The 23,954-nt window shown below is 37.8% G+C and overlaps 2 protein-coding genes across 2 annotated transcripts; one reads left to right on the top strand and one right to left on the bottom strand.

The window, feature by feature from the left end:
* Positions 1 to 3,551: 3,551 nt before the first annotated feature.
* LOC143410092 (olfactory receptor 3A1) lies at positions 3,552 to 4,499 on the bottom strand. Its single transcript, XM_076870770.1, has one exon. The coding sequence runs from the start codon at positions 4,497 to 4,499 to the stop codon at positions 3,552 to 3,554; it is 948 nt and encodes a 315-aa protein (XP_076726885.1).
* An 18,293-nt stretch (positions 4,500 to 22,792) lies between these two features.
* On the top strand, positions 22,793 to 23,743 carry LOC143410524 (putative olfactory receptor 3A4). Its single transcript, XM_076871393.1, has one exon. The coding sequence runs from the start codon at positions 22,796 to 22,798 to the stop codon at positions 23,741 to 23,743; it is 948 nt and encodes a 315-aa protein (XP_076727508.1). The 5' UTR covers positions 22,793 to 22,795.
* The last annotated feature ends 211 nt before the right edge of the window (positions 23,744 to 23,954 follow it).

Raw genomic sequence — 23,954 nt, 5'->3', positions numbered from 1 at the left:
AGTTACTACCAACTGAAAAATTAGAACACACACAAAATAATATTTAGATACATCAAATATTTGACATTTAGACACATGTAGAAGTACTAGAAAAACATCACTGACATATATTTATACAGCATTTAAATGGAAAAGTCTTTTTTTTCTAAGCATGACATGGAACAAAGAAGGTGAAGTTCACAGAAATGTGAAACTTAATTTGGGCAGTAGATGCTCTAAACAAAATTAAATATAAATGAGAAATTGGGGACTATATTTGCAACATATACGGTTAAGAGTTACTGTCTTAAAACCTGAAGAGTTTCTACCAATCATTATAAGCATTACACAACATATACATATATGAAAACATTTACCTCACTATGTACAATTTCTATGTACAGTTAAAATAAATTTAATTGAGATAAAAATTCAAAATTTAAAAAAGTAAACTAGCCCAAAGTGGGAGAGGGAGCTACAGACAATTTGCAGAGAAGAAAAATAAAGATATCAGAAACATATATAAAAAATCTATCTAACCACACTTAAAAACAACGAAACGCAAATCATAAAATTATCTGATATTTTATCTAATTTCCAAAGATAAAAGTTATAACACCCATAAAGTCAGAGATGTAAACTAATAGGCATTCTCATACATTGCCATCCAAGATGGAAAATGGTGTGTATTTTTTTGGCAAAAGAGAGCCAGAATACTTACCCAATTTTTATTTTGCATTGTATTTCCTTTATCATACATGTCATCTGTTCTTTTCAATTGAATGGAGATAATTTCAGATGTATAGAAAAGTACATAAAGTATTGATTTCTGTATTTTTAGCAATTGCAAAAATAGAATGTAAGTTTAGTTGCATGGATGGAGTTTGGTTAAATATATTAGCTTATATATAAAATGGAATATTAATCAGTTTTTAATATCGATAAGACAGATTTATAGGTTTATGTAAAGAATTATACTATGAAATGAGAGAGATAAAAGTAAATTGTAAAACACTATGATGTTTGGAAAATATACATGTGTGTCATATCCATTTGACTGCTAAATATGTTCATTAAGTTTTTATTTAGGAAAGTGTGTGTGTATCTGGTGTATGATTATGCATGTGTGTGTTCTGGAAATTTAACAACAAATTCTTAACAGTAGTTACTTTTTTGTTGTGGCTATGTGTAGGAAGGTGGCGATGACATTCTGTAATGTGTGAGTTTTTCCAACATGTTGTATTTCATATTCCATGAAAAACTTAAGTCTTGAGATATTTTTACTTTGGAATTAAAAAAAAAAGAGGAGAAAACAATTCCAAAGGAAAAGAAATTTCTTGAATGGTTAAAGAAACCCTATGATCCTGGAAGGTGAATAGAGAGCTGGAATTTTCTTTGTGATGCTGAACCCAGTTATTCTGTTTGGCTCTAGTGATGATGGTGGAGAGAGTCATCCCTTGAGACCTGAGATGAATGGCCCCATGGGGAAAAAAATGCTAGAGGCATGGGGCTCTTGCAGGCAGAGAAGATACTCCCTTTCCTTGCAAGGCTAAATACTGGTGGGCATATGTGATGGTGGAAGACATGGCAACTCTCAGCGTTAACAGATTGAGACAGCCCTTCTGTTCACTCAGGATAGTGCAACCAGAGGACATCAGTGAACCAGAGAACCTTGATGATTACCTCATGCCTTCTGCCAGGTACAGGCCCAGAGAAGGGAAAGAACTTATTCAGGGTCACAGATGTTGTGGATGATAGAGGTGATGACCTGAGAACTGTGTCATGTCACAGTTCTGGCCCAACACTTTTCTTGACCCTTGAAGGAAGCTCACACTTTTGTATCCTTCAAGTTTATCTGATGACTCAGAGAATCAGGAAACACCCGTGTTTTCCCTGTTCTTTGACACTGTTGGCAGGCAAAAATTGTAATTTGGGCAGTTGGTTGCAAACCTTGATGATATTAAAGATCTAAGTTGGTTTAAAATATCCAGGACAAAATACTCTTTTCTCATCTTATAATCCTTCCTGACTTTCTGAAAGCATCTTAATCTAGAGAAGTGGAGAATGAGCTCCTGTGCATTCTTTAGCACATTCAGCAAATCTGAAAATGTTATTTTCTTTGTAGTAAAAATATGGACTACAATGATGGTTTCAGGACTGCCAGAACTGGTTATTGTTAGATAACGCAGTATGGGAAACCCACATCTTTCATCCATTTTCTCTCTCTATTGATCTTTTAACAGTCTTAAGTCATCTTTTCCAGTTCCCCAATTCTTGCTCATTCCCCCACCATCTCTCTACTTAATTTGGTCCTCTCCAATACTTCCTTTCTTTCTTCTCAGCCTCCTTTGCTTGAAACTCTATCCTGTTTCCTCCCTATTCCTCATTTTTAATTTTTACTTTATTACAAACTTTCCATCTCCAATCTTGTTTTCCTTCTCTCTTCCATATATCTTGCCTTCTTCTCTTTTTAATCCTGCAAATCCCTTCACCCATATCCAATCTCATGGAGAAACCAAATCATAGGTGCAGGTTAAAGGAAAGATTTCAAGAAGTGAATAAAGAAATATCAATAGCACTAGAGAGTTGCCAGGAAGGGGCCATCAGTACTGAAAAGGATTCTGGAAGGAAGATAGAGCTAAATGATGGCTAAAACACAGGAAGCAGGATGAGCCAATGTTCTAGGTCAGAGCCATACTCCTCTACGGACAATGGGAAATTTAGAGAAAGTAGTCATCATGTGACTTGCATTTATAGTTATAGATTGTCTCAGCTGTGAGGGTTGGCGAATAAAAGTGAGAATTTAGGGGGGAAATTTCATAATGAGTAATCTGGGATTGTTGAAATATTTAAAAAATGTTTAGATAGTAAATTCTTTTCAAAAGACTTGACATGTACGGAGAAGGATGGATGAGGGAAATCCATTTCTGTATCATAAGACATATCATACATATGAAGGGAGTTTTGGCATTTGGAAATATGTCTGTGAGCTGTACCAAGCTTCATATTACTTAGGGTTATTAGAGACTATGTAGCTACATAGTTTTCCTTTTGCCTCTCTGTGTCTCATGAGATTTTTGTATCACAGGAAAAACTACTTTTTCTGTTTTGTTTTACTTTCTAGGGTTATATTTCATAAACAGCACAGCCATATCTGAACTTGAGGGAAAAAATATGATCTCTTGGCAGGGTTGGGCGGGGGAGGGAGTTCTGAAATGCTTTTGGAACCCAAACTATAACTGAGTCTATGTCATTCCCCTTAGGATATGAATCTATAAGCATTTGCATGTTCTTACATTTCACCTTTACTCAGTAAAGGGAAGTCACAGTAACTGAAGTTATAATTTGTTGAAGGGACTGGCCTGGTGGAATCTATAAACCCATTGTCTATAACTGGGTAGGGCTTCTTTGGGAAATGATAATCATTCCTTACAAAAAGTCCTCAAGTTCAGGGAGATAGAAGTTGTTCTGTACTATTTGGGCTAGTTCTTGGCTCTAGAGGATTTTTTCTTTAGTGTCCCCCCCCCCAAAAAAAAAAAAAACCACAGGGAGAAGAGACACTTGAGACTTCCTTAAACCAGTGACCACCTCCCCAGGACCACCCTCCAGAGGGCAGCCTGCACATCAGGGTTCCTGAGGCTGTAGATTATTGGGTTTAGCATGGGGTTGATGACAGTATTAAAAATTCCAACAGCTTTATCCTTATCTGAAAGTTTGGCTGAACCTAGTCTCATGTAGTTAAAAATACCAGAACCATAGAATATGGCAACCACAGTGAGGTGGGAGCTGCATGTGGAGAAGGCCTTCTTCCTGCCCTCAGCTGAGCGGATTCGCAGGACTGCAGCAGCCACATGGATATAGGAGGTGACAATGAGAACCACAGGGGTACCTGCCATTATGAAACCCACAGCGAAGAGCAGCAGCTCGTTGAGCTGGGTGCTGGAACAGGAGAGCTGGAAGAGCTGGGGGAGGTCACAGTAGAAGTGATTGATCACATTGGGGCCACAGAAGTTGAGTGTGGATATGGCCACAGTATGGGTCAGTGCATTGGTGAAGGCACAAGCCCAGGATGCAGCCACCAGTATCCTCTGGACTGTCTGGCTCATGTGGGTGCTGTAGGTGAGGGGCCGGCAGATGGCCAGGAATCGGTCATAGGCCATGGCTGTCAACAGGAAGCAGTCCACCCCAACCAACAGATGGAAGAAGAAGAGCTGAGTGAGGCAGGCTCCATATGGAATCGTACGCTTGTGGGATACAAGACGACCAAACATTGAGGGAATAGTGACAGTGATACACCCAATGTCCATCACGGATAGGTTCCCCAGGAAGAAGTACATGGGGGTATGGAGTTTGGGTTCCACCAAGATGGCTGCCAGGATGCTGAGATTGCCCCCCACTGTGACCACATAAGCAAGGAGGAAAAGTACAAAGATCACTGGCCATAGCTCTGGTGTCTCCACCAATCCCAGCAGGATGAATTCGGTAACTGCTGTTCCATTGGCCCCAGATTTCGGCTGCATGAGTTCCTGCAGGGAAAAACCCAAAGAAGAAGAAAAAAAAAAAAAAAGAAATCAGTCCTCTAAATTAGCTTATTTAATAAAAAATAAGCTTTCTGTATTCTCAGGCCTCTACTAAATTCCCTCTGTCCAAGAAAGGACTTTTCTATTCCCCAGGCCACACTGTACTTAACTCCCTCACTACACTACATCTACTTCAATACCTTTACTTCTTGTGAGGTACCAGGACAGGTGACATTACCACACCACTCTGAACTTCCTTCCCTCCACTGGCTGAAATAATCCTACTATTTGTAGGATTAGGAGGCATAAAACCCTGGAGAAAAATAAATAAGCAAGAAGTATACTTCTGGTCTGGATACGTAAGAGTAAATTTAGCACTTTCTCTTCTCAGATCTCATCCTTTACCAAACCAAACAGGAGAATGAACATATAGATTCTGTCTTCAAAGAAACAATTAAATATCTAAAACTCCAATCCATAAAACAGAATGGAAGGATTTGAGAACAGTGGAGATCAAATAGGAGAATGACAAGAAGCAGAGAGAAGGAATCCATGGCCGTCAAGAGCTAGATGAGTATAATTCTGTGAAAAAAAGGGGCAGTCAAAAAGACCAATACTGAAAGAACTTGTTTGCAATAATGAGAGTAGGGTACAAAGTTTTGCATTATTTTTTTTAGAGTTGCATTCAAGAACCTGAGGAAGGGCTAAATGAAGAATCAAATACACAGGCAAGTTGTAATCTAATACACAGACTACAGATAAGGCATAAGATTAAAAGTTAGAGAGGAAAATATACCATAACAGCTCCAAATTACGTGTCAACATTGATCATAAAGGCTAAAATAAATTCTCTCCAACTTGAAATCACAAAGTAAGTTTCTGCTAGGCCAAAACATATTCTTCGACTCTCCTGACACAAGTAGCTTACAAATATTTAGTTTAGCAATAACTCACTTCAGTCAAGGATTCAAAAACAAGTAACCACAGGTTGGATAAAAGGATTACATAAGAAAAAGAAAAGAAAGAAGAAAAATAATAAAAAGGTAGAATTCAGCCCATGGGAGGATACTGCCATGGAATGGATGAAATTGGGATCAAACATTTCAATCTATCCAAAAAATCTCAAAGAATAATTTTCCTTTATAAAACAAGAAGACAGAATAAAAATATAAGCGCTGAGGGAAGAGGTAATAAAAAGAACCTAAAATATGAGCTTGAAGAAGATAAGAAAAATGTTAAAGAAAATTTATAATAACTATAGGAAGAAAAGCAAAATTAGAAACAGCACAATGAAAAAAATTCAAACAGACCCAGGAACAGCATTTTATAAAAAGACAAATGAAATGAAAATAGAGGGAAAAATGATAAACACAGGGCTAGACAAAGGATATTCAGTAGTTGTAAAATTGGAGTCACTAAACAAGGAAAGATAATGGAAAAGACCAACAATTTAAAGGCAAATTTCAATGAGAAAAAATTTCAGAAATAAGAGTGTATTTGAATCTATAAATTGAAGGCGCAAAATTTATATTGAATGTTCCAGGAAAAATTTATATTGGATGCCAGTATTGTTACATGCCATTATGTTATTACTGATGATTAAAAAACAAACAAATAACAATGAAAAACAAAAACAAAGAATAGGTAACTAGGAAGAGACAAAAACAAACACACACAAAAATAAAATCAAAACAGTCAAACTAAAAAACCCACAAATAAAAACCTCAGATCAATTCTAAAGAAAAAAAAAATTAAGATCATTTCTCTTGCTCCAAAATAGCATTCAAAACAAAATATAATGGAAAATTGCTAACAATGCATTTTTCCCAAAAAGGTGATAAAAATATTACAACTATTTAGATTATCACTTATCATTCAAATATAAAATTAATTTTGTGATGCAAGAACTCCAGGACTAATTGTTAACATTAGGAATTTTTCTGACTTTATTCTTTTTAAAGTTTGTTCTTTTCTAGTTATACATGACAGTAGAGTATATTTTGACATATTTGTACAAACATGGACTATATATTATCCTAATTAGGATCCCAGTCTTGTTGAAAAAGGCAGACATTAGAGTTTTCAAACAGAGTTAAAAAAACAAACTTTGGTCAACAGAAAAAAATGAAAAATCTACAGTATATGAACTCGTGTTTAGTTTTAAATTTCATTAACTATGGGACAAAGATAAAGTTATAATGGTAACCCTAAAACAAATCTTCCAAATTATGGGAAGAAACATTCCTGTAAAACAAAGACCTTATAGTGAAAAAATTTTTAAAAACACTATAAAAGCAAATAGGACAGAATTAGGATTAAACATACTTAAACAGGAAAGCTGAGCTGAGTGCACTGGCACATACCTGTAATCCCATCAACTTGGGAGGCTGAGGCAGGAGAATTGCAAGTTCTAAACCAGCCTCAGTGACTTAGTGACGTCCTGTCTCAAAAATAAAAAATAAAAAGGACTGTGATGTTGCTCAGTGGTTAAGCATCCCTGTGTTCAATTCCTGGTACCAACACCCCCCCCCCAAACTCAATAAAGCTGAATGGGCTAAACTCATCTAGTGAAATAAGTGGATTTCAGATTGTATCTAAAAACATCTAACTTTAAGCTGAAGCCAAAGTATCTTGCCAAAGCAAAGTTAATTTAAAAAAGTTGAAGGTAAAGGAATACCAGTTGATTGCAGTAAAAAAGTAAAGCAGGGATCATGATCTTAACAAGATCAATTTGAATTGGAAAAGAGGCCATAAGTGGAAAAACAGAAGAGCACTTTGTAATAATAAATGGTGCAAGAAGATATAATAGCTATGAAAATGAATGCTGCAAATGTGTAGCATTGATACAAAAGGAAGTTCAAAGAGAAATAGCCAGAAACAAGAACAGTGAGTGTATTTCAGTGACCTACAGTCCACAGAGAGTTAAGTTGACAAAATAAATTGAGACAATCAAAAAACCTCAGTATGAGTTGCAGCTCAGTGGTAGTGTGCTTGCCTCACATGCTTGAGGCCCTGGGTTATGTTCTCAGCACTGTGGAATAAGCAAACACTCCAAGAAAACACACAAAACCTTCAATATAATTATTCAAAAGGTGGGACTAATTGATATCTAATTCACATCAAGTGTTGTTTAAAGTCTAATTCCTATCATAAATCGTTTCAAATATTCATAATGTTTCTGCTTCTTGGATTGATCACTGAATTGATATAATCATAATCAAAAGGCAAAGAACTTGGAAAAAATATTTGCAAATGACAGCAGACACAGTGGCCAACTTCCCTAATAGATAAAGAGCTACCTCTTGTGTGTATGTGTGTTTGTGTGTGTGTGTGTATGTATGTATATATATATACCAATAAATCCATAGGAAAAAAAGGACAAAATACATTAACATTTCATAGATAAAATATACAAATATCTCTTAAAACAAGAAAATATGATTGAGTTTGCTTTTAACTAGAGGAATGCAAATTAAACTACAATAAAAATTTTTCTCTTATCAGATTGGAAAAGACTAAAATATTATGATAATTTGTCTAAGAATGATTCTCTAGAGACTGGCCTTCTGCAGAAATTGTCTATAACTGAGGTGTTGACGTGGTTGATTCTGATTCAGGCTGCAGTAGAGCTCATGCCACAGGTTCCACCATATCCTAGAGCTGCAGCTGCCAAGCTTGGACCTCAGCCTCCTGATTATGCCGGGGGTGGGGGGTGCTGGTATTTTTCCACTCATGCAGCCTATGAAAGTGAGGTGGCATCCCAGACTGTGATGGGCACGGAGGACCTGAGTTCCTGATACCATTTCTATTTCTATAAGTTTTCTCCCAATAAATGCGGCCCCAGCAGGTCTGGTATGTATGTTATCCATCTACTCTTTCTGATTTGTTTGACAAGATGTGGGAAAACAAACCCTCTCATTAGTGATCAATAGAATGAAAATGGATATAAATTCAGAGGAAAAAAGGCAATATGAAAATATCCTTTAAAATTATAAACATTTTACCTATTTTTCTTTTATCTATTGGAATTTATTCAATAGTTATATGGTCACATATAAGAGATGACATATTGTGAGGTTATTTGTTGTAACTTTGTTTGTTCTTTCTCTTTTGCTCTTTGGCTTGTGATGACCTGAGTAATTTTGTTCTACTGTGCTCTCTTACCGTATTGTGCTGCTTTGCCACTGACCAAAGAAATAGGGCCAACTGATCATCAACTGGAACCTCAAAAAATGTGAACCAAAATTGACTTTTTTCTCTTTATAAGTTTATTAACTCAAGAGATTTTGTTATAGTGATAGAAAATTAACTAACACACATCTAAATAGACATTTCACAAAAGAAGATATACAAATGTCCAATAGATATATAAAAAATGTTCATTATCAGTAACAATCAGGGAAATGCAAATTAAAACTACACTGAGATATTGCTTCACATGTGTTAGAATCATTATTATAAAAAAAGACCAAAGATACTAAATGTTGGTGAGGTTGTAACAAAAAGCTAACCCAGTACACTGTTAATGGAAATATAAATTAGTACAGCTATTATGAAAATGAATATGGTTTCAACCCCTCCAAATATCATATTATCTAACAATCTTATTTGACTTATTAAAATCAGTAATGTTGAAGAGCTATCTGCACTCCCATGTTCAATTATGCATTATTCATAAAAGCTAAGATGTGGAAGCAACTTAGGTGTCCATCACCAAATAAATGGACAAAGAGGCAGTGCATATAATGGAATACTATTCAGCCTTAAAAAGCAGAAAATTCTGTCATTTGTGGCAGCATGATGAATCTAGAGGACATTATGCCAAGTGAAATAATCCAGGCACAGAGAGAAACGGACTTTGGGTTATCATTTCACTTGTAATCTAAAAAACATTGAATTTGCAGAAGTAGAAAGTAGGATGGTGGTTACCAGAAGCTGGGGAATGGGGAAAGAGAAGATGCAGATCAGACAGTATGAAATTTCAATTAGACAGGAGGAATAATCTTCACTGATCTATTGCACAGAATGGTGATGGTGATAATTAACAATAATGCATTGTATATTTCAAAATTACTGAAACAGTAGAAAAATCATATGAGATGATGAGTTTGCTAATTAGCTTGATTTAATTATTTTAGAGTGTAAACAGGTAGTAAAATATCATATTATGCCCTATAAATATATATAACTGTCATTTGGCAATTAAAAGTAAAATAAAGAAATAATTATCCTAGTAACAATCTTTAAGCTCTTAAAGATGTTAAGAAAAGATCTTTTTTAAAAAAAAAACTTTAATATTTGTATGCCATATAAACCTACTAGCATAGGGGAAGATTTAAGAATACAAATATTTTCATGAGGTTAGCATATATCTGACAATAAAATCTAAAAAATCTTATGAAGAAAAAAAAAACATCATTAGAGAACAATGCTAGTCAGGATTATAGAAACAAAATGCTAAAAGTAACCACAGGAAATTTAAAAATCAGTATATTTAAAAGAATAATTGATCATTATTAAGTTATAGCCTTCATAACAAATTGGAGATGTTTTAATGTAAGTCATTGTAATTATACAATACACCAGCTCATCTGCCTGAAGACATGTGCTGCCATAGGGCAACACCCAATCTTCCTTCAAAAGAAAAAGCAACCCTGCTGTAGAGACCTAGGAGTGGGTTGTTATGGTATCCTTCCTAGTAATAATAAATTATCCCATGAATATCAGGAGCAGAGAGGGGGCCACTGTTACATCTGTTTTAAATAACCGTCCTGGAATCATTAACAAAATTAGTGTCAAGAAATAAAAAAAAAAAAAGGCTATTTTTTTGGAGAGAGGTAAAGGCTATCTGTCTATAAAAAATAACTATCAAAACAATAGAGGCACAATAAAAAGCAAATATACAAAAACTCTTAAAATTCTTACTTCCAATATATTGATGGGAAATATCGTGAAAAATATATTCAGAAACACATTTTGGGGGTGGACACCAGGGATTGAACTCAGGGGCACTTGACTACTGAAACACATCCCCAGCCCTATTTTGTATTTTATTTAGAGACAGAGTCTCACTGAGTTGCTTAGGGTCTCGCTAAGTTGCTGAGGCTGTCTTTGAACTTGCAATCCTCCTGCCTCAGCCTCCTGAGCTGCTAGTATTACAGGCGTGCACCACTGTGCCTGGCTTAAAGTGACATTTTTGACTTCAACACTCTCAGTACACTTTACTCTTATATATGGCATGTAACCTTAGTACAGTCATTTAGCTATTTATTCTACTTACTCTAGTTTTTTTTTTATGGGCAAAATTTGTCTGATTCATCTTCAGGAACTATATACATACACCCATTTTACTTATGAACACTTTCATAAATAAATGCATGGCAGCACCAGCTGATGAATAAAATTCCTGACAAAGAGGGCATCCTGGTGGCTAATAGGAATTAGGAAAGGGTTTTTGGACAAGTGGAATTTGTAGTAGGGACGATTCCTTCCTTTTCCCGGTTGGGTATGCAGGTGTCACAATCCACACACTGACATACAGCTTTTATAAAAGCTACACCAATATTTTTTTTTTTACAGTCAGAAGAAATAGTTCTCAAAAACAAGTAATTCATGGTCAGAATGATAGATACTGCCTCACTCTCTCAATAAGGGACAGAGTATATGTCAGATCTCTGAATTGTTCACTGGGCTCTCCATCCAGGATGTCTGTGGTGGACGGGTGACAAGTGATCAGGGATGAGGAAACCCTTCACTTGTGGGGGCCATGGGAGTCCCAGCTTCTTTTATATGATGTGAACCCTCCCTGCTCTGAGGCTCCAAGAAGTCCTTCGTGCACCAGGGCTGGCCTTGGGGTCTGGCCAGGCTGCTGTGTAAGGACTGAATTTTAAGCAGGGAAATTAACATTGAATCTCCTTCCACACACACCAAACAGAATCTGGAAACAAGCTGCCCCTGAAAAAGAGGGGATTGGAAATGTGCCTGGAGAAAGAGCCTCAGTCCCTGGGATAGAGACTCAGCTCTTCTACCCACTTGATGCGTCATCCTGAGCGAGTCTCTTATTTTTGCTTTTGAGATTTTGATTGCCACATCTGCGAAACCTGGAGGTCTGTCTCACTGAGAAAAAGAAACTCTTTCTTATGATGTGGGAGCAGAGGGAGGACCTTGAGAGAACTCACCTTGTGATGGCACAGAAGCCAGCAATCTTTCCTGGAAAGGGATGGGAGGGGTCACGAAGCTGCATAAGCTCAGTCAGCTGCACTGAAAGCAAAAGGGTTATATATGGAAATGAGATAAAGAGAGGTGAGACCATCTCTACCATGGGACTTTTTTATCATAGTGTCAGCCTCTTGGGTCCTCAAAATTAGTCCCTAGGAGGAAGAGGGTATGGGGAGAGCCCAGGGCAAATCAATAATAAAAGCCCTAATAAATACCGCAGTGGTGAAGCAGCGGGGCTCACCCTGGTGAGGATCTAGGATTTATTTCTCTGATGTGTTCATATCCACCCCCATGTTAGTCTATGGGGATAATTAGGGGAAATAGTACAAAAACTAAATTTAACAGATGGGAACATCAAAAAGCTGGTGTCCAAAGTCACCCAGGAGCTAGATAGAGGTAGAGCCAGGATTAAATCTAGGTCCCCCAGATTGAGGGTATTGATCTCCTGGATGCCTGTTCCAAACAGGATTTGGGGGTGGAGATGGAATGACTCATAAACCTGAGGATGAAGAAGAAACTTGCCTTGGATCTGGGAATAAGGGGGAAACTCAAGAAAGAAGAGAAAAGTGGGAGAGGTCTTTTCCAACTTCAAACTCTTAATAAATCCCTAAGAACAAAGTGCATCCCACCCAGGGCCTATTAGTGAGGGCCAGAGGGATTGTGTCTTGGGAGCCATATAATGATCCTGGGAGAGGTGGGGGAAGCACTGTGCTGTTCTAGGAGAAGCTGGTGGCAGGGGACGGCGGGGAGGGGACAACTGTGAAGTTGTTCTTTACTGTGATTTTCCAGGCCAGGCCCTTGGAAATTTAGAGTCTGATGACAGAGATGATGAAAGAGGAGAAATTAGAGCAGACTCTCAGCTCCTTCTCAAAACAGCTACTTATCCACCCAACCCCAGGAGGTAGTATGCTGTCTGTGGGAAACCTGTTTTATAATGAATAGATATGTCTTCCATTTATTAGTAACTGCTGGGGCCTCAGTTTTCTAACCTGTGAAATGTACTTAATATCCCTTCTTAGGGTTGGTGGGAGAATTAAATGAAGTAATCCACAACATCCCTAGTAGGAAGTCACCAATAATGTTATTAACAACTGACAGCATGTTTCACATGCATATTATTATGCACCTGGCACTATATCATGAGCTTTATTTATTTATTTATTTTATTTCTTACATACATAACAATAGTGGAATGCATTACATTCATAATTATCCATTCACAGCATGATTTTTCGTAACTCTTATATAAAGTATGTTCTTTAGTTGTGTTAAATCTCAATCAAATCTTCCAACAATTCTATGAGGTGGGTACCTTTATTATTCCCATTTTATAAATAAATAATTGAAGTTCAAACTAATTCACTAACTTACCTGAGACACACAGGAATTCGAGGGTTAGGGTATATAATCTCAATACCTTTGCCAACCTACTCTCCACATCCTTCCATTAGCTCCTTTTGACCAATGTAATTTTAGCTTCTGATTGTGATGACCATTGCTGCCAAATAAATCATGGAATATGTTCCAGAATGAACCAAAGACATCCCTATTCAGTAATAGCATCCTGTGCACCATCTATAATAGCCACCTATAGCACTAAATCTGACTTCCAGCAGCTATCTTCAGTCTAACTCTTTTGCTCTTCCATTATATCTGTTACTTACTCTCAGTGAAAGAAATCGTAACTGGTAGTGTGGGAAACTACCATACAACTTCCAATTGGTGGAAGATATTAAAAACAAAGAAGAAAGTAAAAAGAAAGTAAAAAGACTGTGTGGAATTATTGAAAATATGTGGCAAAGGATTAATATCCACACTATATAGAATTCCTAAAGCAATAAAAAATAATGATCCATTAAAAAAGATGCAAAGGACATGCAAAGTCAATTACCAATGAAAAAATTCAAATGAATTACAATTCTAGAAGCTGGAAGTCCAAGATCAGTGTGTCAGCATGGTCAGATACTGATGAAGATTCTCCTCCTACTTTGCAGACCATCCTTTTTACTACATCCTTACATGACAAGGAGAAAGAGAGAGGAGGGGTGGAGATCTTCTTCTTATGAGGCCATAGCTCTGTTCTATTAGGGCCCTACCCTTATAAACTTGTTCAACCACAATTACTTTCTAAAGACCGTATCTCTAAATAAATCATGTTGGGGCTCAGCACTTTTACATGTAAATTTTGAGAGAAACACAATTCAGCCCACATCCATGAACAATAAATATTTGGAAATATACTCATCTTTATGTGAACATAAAAAATATATATCAAATAATAAACAGTATTTTTCAACCACTATATTATCAAAAATTAGGATAATTTATTTATAATAGCCTCAGTTATCAAATGGATAACTTGGAGAACAAGCAGTTTCATTCATCACTGGGATAATAAAATAATGTGGAATTTTTGTAGGATAAGAGGAAATTATATATATAAATCTAAAATTTTATTTTATTCAACTCAGGAATTTTACATATCAGAACTTATAGAAATTCTTACAGAATAATAAAAACATTCTAGTGGTTCAGGAGGCTGAGACAGGAGGATCTCAAGTGTAAACTGGCCTCAGCAACTTAGTGAGTCTCTAAGCAACTTAGGGAGACCCTGTCTCAAAATAAAAAGAACTTTAAAAAAAAGGCTGGGAATGTGTCTCAGTGCCCCTGGGTTCAATCCCTGGTGCCAAAAATGAATGAATGAATGAATGAATGAATGAATAATTACACCATTCTAAAGAATATTCTATATGTTATTGATTGTAAATGCAGAAAATCTAGAAGCAATTTAAACTCTATCATATGGCTAAATAAATTATGGTTCACTCATAAATTAAATCTGGGAAACCATTAAAATGGAAATGGTAAGTTTTTAGATATTTGACAGGTAAAAGAATCTACCTATCACGTACTATGTAAACAACAACCGTGACATAACATGCCCCTATTTATATGAAATAAATGTAAAAAAAGTTTATTGATATATAGACACATTAACATATTTATGTATATATTTAAAAATTAAAAGAATAAGCACCAAATTTTTAAAAATACTTTTATTTATTTATTTATTTATTTATTTATTGCTGAGGATCAAACCCAGGGCCTCACACGTGCTAGGCAAGCGCTCTACTGCTGAGCCACAACCCCATCCCAGCACCAAAAATTTTTAAATTTTATTTATTCTAATTTGTTATATATGACAGCAGAATGCAATTCAATTCATATTACACAAATAGAGCATAGTTTTTCATGTCTCTGGTTGAACACAAAGTAGAGTCACACCATTCATATCTTCATACACTTACTTAGGGTAATGATGTCCTCTCATTCCACCATCTTTCCTACCCCCATGCCCCCTTCCTCCCCTTTGCCCTACCTAAAGTCTGTCTATTCCTCCCATGCTCCCACCCCCATACCCATTATGAATCAGCATCCTTATATCAGAGAAGACTTTCAGCATTTATTTTTTTGGGATTGGCTTACTTCACTTAGCATCATATTCTCCAACTCCATCCATTTACCTGAAAATGCCATGATTTTATTCTCTTTTAATGCTGAGTAATATTCCATTGTGTATATATACCACATTTTCTTTATCCATTCATCTACTAAAGGGTATCTAGGTTGGATCCACAATTTAGCTATTATGAATTTCCAACACCAAATTTTTAACAGTGGTTATTTCATAAGAATTATGAAGATTGGGGGCAGAGAAAGTAAGGGTTTTGATTTTAATTTTCTGCTGTTAAAAGTTTGTTTTGTTTTCATTTTCATAAATGCAATTCCTAATGAAAAATTTAAAAATCAATGAACATTTCCATTTTGAAAAAACAACAACAATGAGAAATCCTCAAGGAAATAAATAGTAATTTATTAATTTCACATCTTGCAATGTCAACAGGATAGTTTTCTTTTTCAAAAAAAATATTTATTTTTTTAGTTGTAGTTGGACACAATACCTTTATTTTATTTACTTTTATGTAGTGCTGAGGCTCGAACGCAGGGCCTCACATGTGCTAGGCAAGTGCTCTACTGCTGAGCCATGACCCAAACCCTCAAATTGTTTTCTATAATGTCTCTCTTCCTGATTATTTTTCTGTTTGATTGTATACACTTTAACCCATTCATTTTATTTTAATTGCATTTCATAAATACAGCACTAATACGGGCATACCAGTATTGTATATGCAGTAGTGCTCTCAGCTGGAGAATCAAAATTACTTTAGCTTGGAATTCAAACCTGGCAATGCTGGGAGGGTCCCAGCAAGTTCAACATATGTGAGGGGCACATTGGAAAATGATTTGTAGGTTTTTTTTCTTTAAATCTGAGTTCATTAATTCCATTTCTAATTAGAGACCTTACAGAATTTCTTGTATGTGTGCACCAAGAGATGTGTACAAAAAATGTTCACAGCAGCAGAGTATCTTCAAACAGAAAAGAAATGACCCACCATGGAACACTGAGCACCTTGAGATGCAGTCATGGAAATAAGTGAACAACAGTGTAGGCACTGGTATAGAGAGCCACACGAACAAGACCGAGTGAGATAAGCACTCCAAAAGAGTGACTAGTGACTAAAGCCCCTCATATAGTGTGTGGGCTCTCTCTCTTTCATCAAGGAGGTCCAGGGAACAGGGTGGAGGGGAGTGTGTCTGTAGAGTTGTTAATCAAAACCTCTGGAGACCAAGCCAGACGCAGGTCTGATTTTATTGTGCAATTACCATGTATACATATTCAGGCAGTAGCTAGGCAGATTACAGGCAGCCATCAATGCAATTCTGCTAACTGCCCTTGCAGCGACCAGTCGAGGAGTGGGCTGTGGAGCAAGCACAGGGACTGCAACACATGGCCTCACTCCGAGGGCTGTGAGCTGCCTGCAGCTCACAAGCCTAGCACCGGGGAGTGGTTTGCCACTCAGACACCCTTAATGTATGCCATGTATGCAGTACTACATGCACTTGTCCCCACAATATAGACCATTTATATAAGTTTTGTAACTGAAACTCTTTTACTTGAATCTAGTGTGCGTTGGGAAGCAGAAAAGAGAGGACTGGAACCAGGCGATGAGCTCTCTCTGGTGCATTCTATACCTTGTCACTGGACCTGGGCTTATGAATTCAGTCTGCCTTCTTCAGGGAAGCTCCACCCACCACCACACATGCTGACCCTGGTCAGACCCAGTGTTGCCAGGTCTGTCTTAATCCCAAGGTGAGGTAATTTTGATTCTCAAGCTAAGAGCACCACTGCATATGTAATATTGTTATGCTCATATTAATGTTGTATTTAAGAAAAACATTAAAAATAAAATGAATGGGGCAAAGTATGGTTAGTCAAACAGAAAATTAATCAGAAAGACAGACATTTTAGAATCTTTTAGCACTACTGGGACCTGAAGTGTGGGCTTGTGGTAAGCTCATGCTCTCGAATAAAATCCACATCCCTATCATCTATAAGTAAATATTATATCATCATCATCTGTTGCTGTTATCTTCATCATCACCCTCATAAGTTCTGATATAGATTATATTGCCTAAAAACTCAAAGAAATTTGCTTCCTTTTACTACATGATTACATAAGGTCTCTGGATTTGCCATGTTTACCAAGTAAATGTCTTTTCCACTTATCTTCATAGTTAAATGAATTAAAATACCTCTGTTTACATAAAAGCCACCATATATTGTCACTTGTATTCTTCTAAGAAGTATCTGTTCAGTTTCTTTGCCCATTTGCGGATTGGGTTATTTGTTTTTGGGTGCTAAGTTTTTTTTGAGTCAGAATGGCAATTATTAAGAATACAAGTAAATATTGGCAAGGATGTAGGGGAAATGATCTACTCATACATTGCTGGTGGGATTGCAAATTGGTGCAACCACTCTGGAAAGCAGTATGAAGATTCTTTAGAAAACTTGGAATGGAACCACCATTTGCCCCAATTATCCCTTTTGGTATATATCCAAAGGATTTAAAATCAGCATACTACAGTGAACCCACATTAATGCAGCCACATTAATATTTATAGTAACTCAATTCACAATAGCTAAGCTATGGAACCAACAGAATTTCCCTTCAATAGATGAGTGGATAAAGGAAATGTGTTACACATACACAAAAAGAAGAATGACTGCCATAAAAAAGAATGACTTTATGACACTTGCAAGTAAATAGATAGATCTGGAGGCTATCATATTAAGTGAAATAAGCCAGTTCCCAAAAGCCAAAGGTTGAAACTTTTTGCTGATCTATGGAAGCTAATCCACAATAAGGGGAAAGATGGGAAGAATAGATATTCAGTACATTAGGGGGAAGAAAAGGGTGGAAGGGGGATAGAAAGAGGAAAGATAGTGGAATGAATCAGAAATAATTTCCTGTGTTCTAATATGAATATATCATAGTGAATCCCATCATCGTGTGCATCTATAAAAATGGGGTACTAATTAGAATAAAATATATTTCATGCTTGTATAATTGTATCCAAATGAATTCTACACTCATGTATAACTAAAAGAACCAATAAAGTTTTTTTTAAAAAAAACAATCCACCAGTCAAAACTCTCTTAAAACAAAGATACAGAAAAAGAATATGAAGAATATAAGTAGGGGATAAGAAGAATACATGTTTCTTCTTTCTGTTACATAGAATACAAGTAATTAAGTCATTATTTACTTTTGTCACAAGGTAATAGGAATGTAATCTTGTGAATGTGGACTGTTAGTGTATGAGACAGGTCTATGCACAAATTAGAGGGTAGTAACTTCTCAGGACATAGGACAAAAATCAGAGATGCAAAGACTTGGTTTCATTATTGTTGATAATAGTGAAACATTAGAAATTAAAAGTCAATTAGCCAAGTAAATTTTGGCACATTCAAATTATAGCATACCAGAAAGTCATAACATTTTGAGGAATAGTACATTAAATTATGCTCAAATATATAGATTGTGTTTTAAGAAAGCTGAAAATAAAATTTTATGCAATCCCTTGTATTCTCTAAGCAAAACAAAATGTTAAAATGCATGTGTGTGAATGTGTGTACATGTGCAAACACTCATGGCATCCAGAGACACAGTGATCAGCAGATAACTTGTTAACACCTGACTTCTTCATGGGGTGGTAAGTTCCATGTGTGCAGGGACCATGTCTATTTTTGGTCATATCTTGACTAGCACATGGCTCAACTCAATTAATTGTTGTTCAATCAATGAATGGAACATTCCCGTCTCCATTAAGAGAGGTAAGAAATAGTATCTGTTTGAAGGTCAAGGAGCTCTGGGTACTCATTTCTTCACTTTTAGTAGCTTAGCAAGAATTTGGTTCAGCAGCTCAGTGAAAGAATGGACTAATGGTGGCTGAGCTCCACTGGAGCCTCCCTGTTTTAACAAGGTTATATCTTCATCCAGGAAGCACCAGCTGTTGTGCCAGTCGCCTACATGCTCCCACTCCCACTTTCAGTTCTTATAAATACGAATGGTGTTTGTAGGGGTGGAGTGCCTCTCTACTGAAAAGCTTGCCTTTGTGTGTCCAGTCTAGAGATGCTCACCCTGGACTTCATTCTATGTGGGATAGGAGGAGTGCAGGGGACCATTGTGTTCTGCAAACTTTTTGTTTGTAATTTCTTCCACCATAAGTTGTGTGATTCTATTAGTTTGTGTGTGTGCACATGAGCACACATATATTTTGTACAAAAAGGAGACATGATATACTCTTACTTTTTCTTCTTGAGGTCCCTGTGGGTTCTTCAGATAGAAATATCCACATATAGGTATTAGAGCTAACAGAGTAGTGTCTGGGATGGACATAATTCAGGGTCACCAGCATGCAATTGCCTTCAGATTGCTGTGACAGTATAAAGGAAGGTTACCTGGCCCAGAGGTAACCCAAAGCTTATGGATAGTTTCATAGAAGACAGAAGACCTGCCCCGAGTCTTCCTGGATGGAGTTACCTGGGCTAACAGTGTGTGAGAAATGGAAACATCTAGGAAGCAAACAAAGCTTTTGTTAGTCCGTTGGAAGGAAATACATATGATGCATTCCATATGGGTTCTGTAACCTAGAAGTCCTCTACCACAGATAACTGTCAACAGAAATCTCAACTCATCCTAATTCCTTATTATCATCTCTTGGCCCATGAAAGCCTTAAGCCAGTGGGAAATCTTTATTAATGAACAAGGAGTTGTTAAAAATGTTATTTGCTGCCTAAAGTCACTTTCAGAAATTAGTAAAAATAGGGTGGTCCTGGTCTAGTAGATGCTCTAAACCTTTATCTGCCCTTATGGTGTTGGAGATAGGAAGCTAGAAAACATCTAGAATCAGATGCTACAGGATCTAGATTGTACAATGAGAGCAGAGAAAAAGGGAAGACAATTGTATGAGACTAGAAGACAAGCTGGATTCAAGGATGGTCATATCATGTGAGGTAAACTTGTGAGACGTTGGAGAAGACACTGTTTCAGGGATGCACTAGGAGCAGATCTCTCCCCAGACTTCACTTTCCACTTCTCCCCATGTTGCAAACAAAGCTGAAGAGTCTCAACTCATTTCCTCTTCTGAAATGACAGGATAGTCTAAACCAGAAACCCCAAATCTCAATTCTGGCCCCCAACACCACATGACTTTTTAAACTTTAAGATTTTGATATTCATTTTAGCACTATAAAATGCTAGGAATAAGAATGCTGATTTTTTTTAAGAGAGAGAGAATCTTTTTGTAAATGGACACAACACAATGCCTTTATTTATTTATTTTTTTAATGTGGTGCTGAGGATCGAACCCGAGTCCCGCCGGTGCTAGGTGAGTGCTCTACCGCTGAGCCACAATCCCAGCCCAAGAATGCTGATTCTTAATAAGGGCACAAAACCACATATGTAAAATAAATGAAGTTTTCTGTATTCACAAACGTTGTACTTGGAAATACTGAGAAAGTTCAAAAATAATTTAAAGTTACTAGAGATCATTATCTATTTGGCAAAGGCAGATGTTTACCTGTCCCCTGAAGACACTAATTTCTGAAGCCTCCAAGGGGTAACAAGGTGGAGAAGAAAAATCCCAATGTGAAAATGATGTCAGCCAAGTTGTTTGTCTCTGTGTCTATTGGTCCTTTATAAGCTCTCCTTCTGTGGGGTCCCCTGGGCTGGCATGACTGTCCCTCTTCTTTGCCCATGAAGTGCCAGTTAAGTCTTCTTAGCAAGGTGAGTGCCATCCCCGCTGCATACTCACAACTGAGTTTCCATGAAAGTGAAGTTCTCCCTCTGGACTCCGGACTAGCTTTTTCTTCCCCTGCAAAACTCCAGTGGGACTTGGGTATTTGATTGTGAGAGGGCAGAAGGAGGCAGTCAGCGAAGACTAAGTTTTTGAGCCACACTAATTGAGAGGATGGCAAGCCCGTTACCAAAATAGTTCCATGAAGGGCAGATCAGGATGGAAAGAGGGCAGTTCAGCTTTGGAGAGACTGAGTTGGAGGTAACGGTAAGAACATGTTCATGTGGAAAAGGTCACACCTGCAAATGGCAGTTGACCCATTATGGACCTGAGGATACTATTCCTCCAGATGTGTCTCCTTCTGCTCTTGCCTTTTGCCCTGGGGGATCTTTGATTCAAGCCATTTCCTATGTGAATTAGGCTCCAGGTGAGTGAATTCAATATCTACCCCCTCAGGCAGAGGTCGATGTAGGCTACCAGGTATTTTGTTGGGGTGGCCACTTTGGGGCTAAGGAGTGGCTCCCACACATGATCATCATACATGGCTCTGTAACTATGGCTTTATCTGGTCATTAAGCCCATGATACTACATGATGAGTGATTAGATTCAGTAGAAAGAAGAGCAAAAAGCTAAGTGGTGGTAGAATTGGAAGCAGAGTGGAATTTGGTGTCTGGTTCTCTTGCTTACTCAACACTCCTTCTGGGAGAGATCAACTGTGTAACCAGTGAGGCAGCTTAACTTTGTATCTGCTCCATCACCTGAGTGCTTAAACCTTGAAACTCTCACTCTTCTCAAAGATCATTTTAGATTCTTTTTCAATAAAATGTCAGTACTTTGTACCCCAAATTTCCTAGATTCTATATGGAGAAATGCAAAACAATCTTACTATTTAGAAAATCTAAAAGGCTGTCAGTCACTGATTTTGGAGCTGGAAATGTCTTCAATGATGTGTCTTCATGCAGTTTCCCAATTTATCATTGCATTTTTACCTTTTTCTGAGGAGTTCAGGTGGAGGCTCATGGCTTCACGAGTTATTCATTTAATAGTCTGGGCCACAGGAATCACCTCACTGCTACCATCACTCATAGTCAGTCCTCTGTCTCTGTGAGTTCTATACCCTTGGAGTCAATTCAGCACAGAAAAAAAAATTTGGAAAAGAATTGCATCTGTGCTGAACCTGTAGAGAAGTTTTACTTGTCATTATTATCTAAACTGTATAGTGTTACAACTATTTACATGACTTTTACATTGTAAGAGATAATATACATAATCTAGAGATGACTTAAAGTATGTGGGAGAATGTGCATAGATTACATGCAAAGACTATGCCACTTTATCTATGAGACTTGAGCATCTGCAGGATTTGGTATCCAAGGAGTCCTGGAACCAAACTCCCAAGGTTACGAAGGGATGACTGTATGATGACATTCATATGTAGAGGTTGGTGATGCAGGCTGGAGGCACCATGTCTATCTAACCCTTTCTCCCAAAGCTTCCCTTTCATCCTCTGGGATCTATGTACCCCAAACTATCACAATGCCGCCACCTGCAGACTTGAGGTTTCTTTCCTGGAAATTTGGCCTCTGGAAAATTGTCTGTCCCTCTAACTCAATGTCACCCTTGTTCTTCTTTTATATCAGTTTATCTATCTCTTTTTGTGGCTGTCCAATGCCTCTGTTCTTGCCCATGAAGAGTCAGATTTATCAAGCCTTTTTTTATTATAACTCAATCTTTAACTTTCTCCTCCTTAAATTTTGTGTGTCCTTACTCTCCTGGACATTGTCACACTTGATGGTTGTTATAAAGATCTCATTCTCCTTTTACCACCATTGGTGCCTTCAAAGTTTGCTCAATCTACTGCAGGTGGAAGAAAGTCATGGATCTGGGAGCCTCGGGAAATGATTCACTTGTGACCAAGTTTGTCCTGCTGGGCCTAACAGAGACTCCAGCTCTACAGCCCATCCTCTTTGTCGTCTTCCTTCTTGCTTATGTAGCGACTATTGGTGGTAATTTTAGTATCCTTGCTGCCATCTTTATGGAACCCAAACTCCACACCCCCATGTACTTCTTCCTGGGAAACTTGTCTCTGCTAGATGTTGGGAGCATCAGTGTCACTGTCCCTGCCATGTTAAGGCATTTCATATCCAAGAACAAAACCATCCACTATCGGGCATGCCTTTCACAACTCTTCTTCTTCCATCTGCTGGCTGGGACAGATTGCTTTCTGCTAACTGTCATGGCCTATGACCGCTATCTGGCCATTTGCCAGCCTCTCAGCTACAACACCCGTATGGGTTGGGGGATGCAGAAGGCCTTGGCTGGCATGTCCTGTGTCTTTTCCTTCACCAATGCACTCACTCAAACTGTTGCCTTGTCTACTCTTAAATTCTGTGGCCCCAATGTGATCAATCACTTCTACTGTGACCTCCCCCAGCTCTTCCAGCTCTCCTGCTCCAGCACCCAGCTCAATGAGCAGTTGCTCTTTGCAGCAGCAGCCTTCATGGGTGTGGCCCCCTTGGTCCTCATCATGGTGTCCTATGCCCATGTGGTGGCTGCCGTGCTACGAATCCGCTCTGCGGAGGGCAGGAAGAAGGCCTTTTCCACGTGTGGATCCCACCTCACCGTGGTGGGCATCTTCTATGGGACAGGCGTCTTCAGCTACATGAGGCTGGGTTCTGTGGAGTCTTCGGACAAGGACAAGGGCATTGGCATCCTCAACACTGTCATCAGCCCCATGCTGAACCCACTCATCTACAGCCTCAGGAACCCCGATGTGAAGGGTGCCCTGCAGAGGGTGCTCACAGGGAAGTTGCCCCCCAAGTGAGACTCTCTGCCTCTGGTCTTAACAAATGGCATTGCTCTACCTAAGCTTCTAACAGGTATTGTCCTTACTGGAAGTAGAGTGTGGGTATGATGGAATGGGATCCGAGACTGGCTCAGGAAGGAAGGTACAATCAAAATGATGAGAATAATCCCATATACCATAACTACCATATACTTGCCACTGTTCTCAGTGAGTAGACTCTATTAGCGCT

Source organism: Callospermophilus lateralis, chromosome 11 (assembly GCF_048772815.1).
Source record: "Callospermophilus lateralis isolate mCalLat2 chromosome 11, mCalLat2.hap1, whole genome shotgun sequence".
In the NCBI taxonomy this organism is placed as follows: domain Eukaryota; kingdom Metazoa; phylum Chordata; class Mammalia; order Rodentia; family Sciuridae; genus Callospermophilus; species Callospermophilus lateralis.
This window is presented reverse-complemented; position numbering and strand designations above follow the sequence as displayed.

Coding starts and splice junctions, on each gene's coding strand:
- LOC143410524 (XM_076871393.1), top strand. CDS start 22,796: ATGGATCTGGGAGCCTCGGGAAATGATTCACTTGTGACCAAGTTTGTC.
- LOC143410092 (XM_076870770.1), bottom strand. CDS start 4,499: ATGCAGCCGAAATCTGGGGCCAATGGAACAGCAGTTACCGAATTCATC.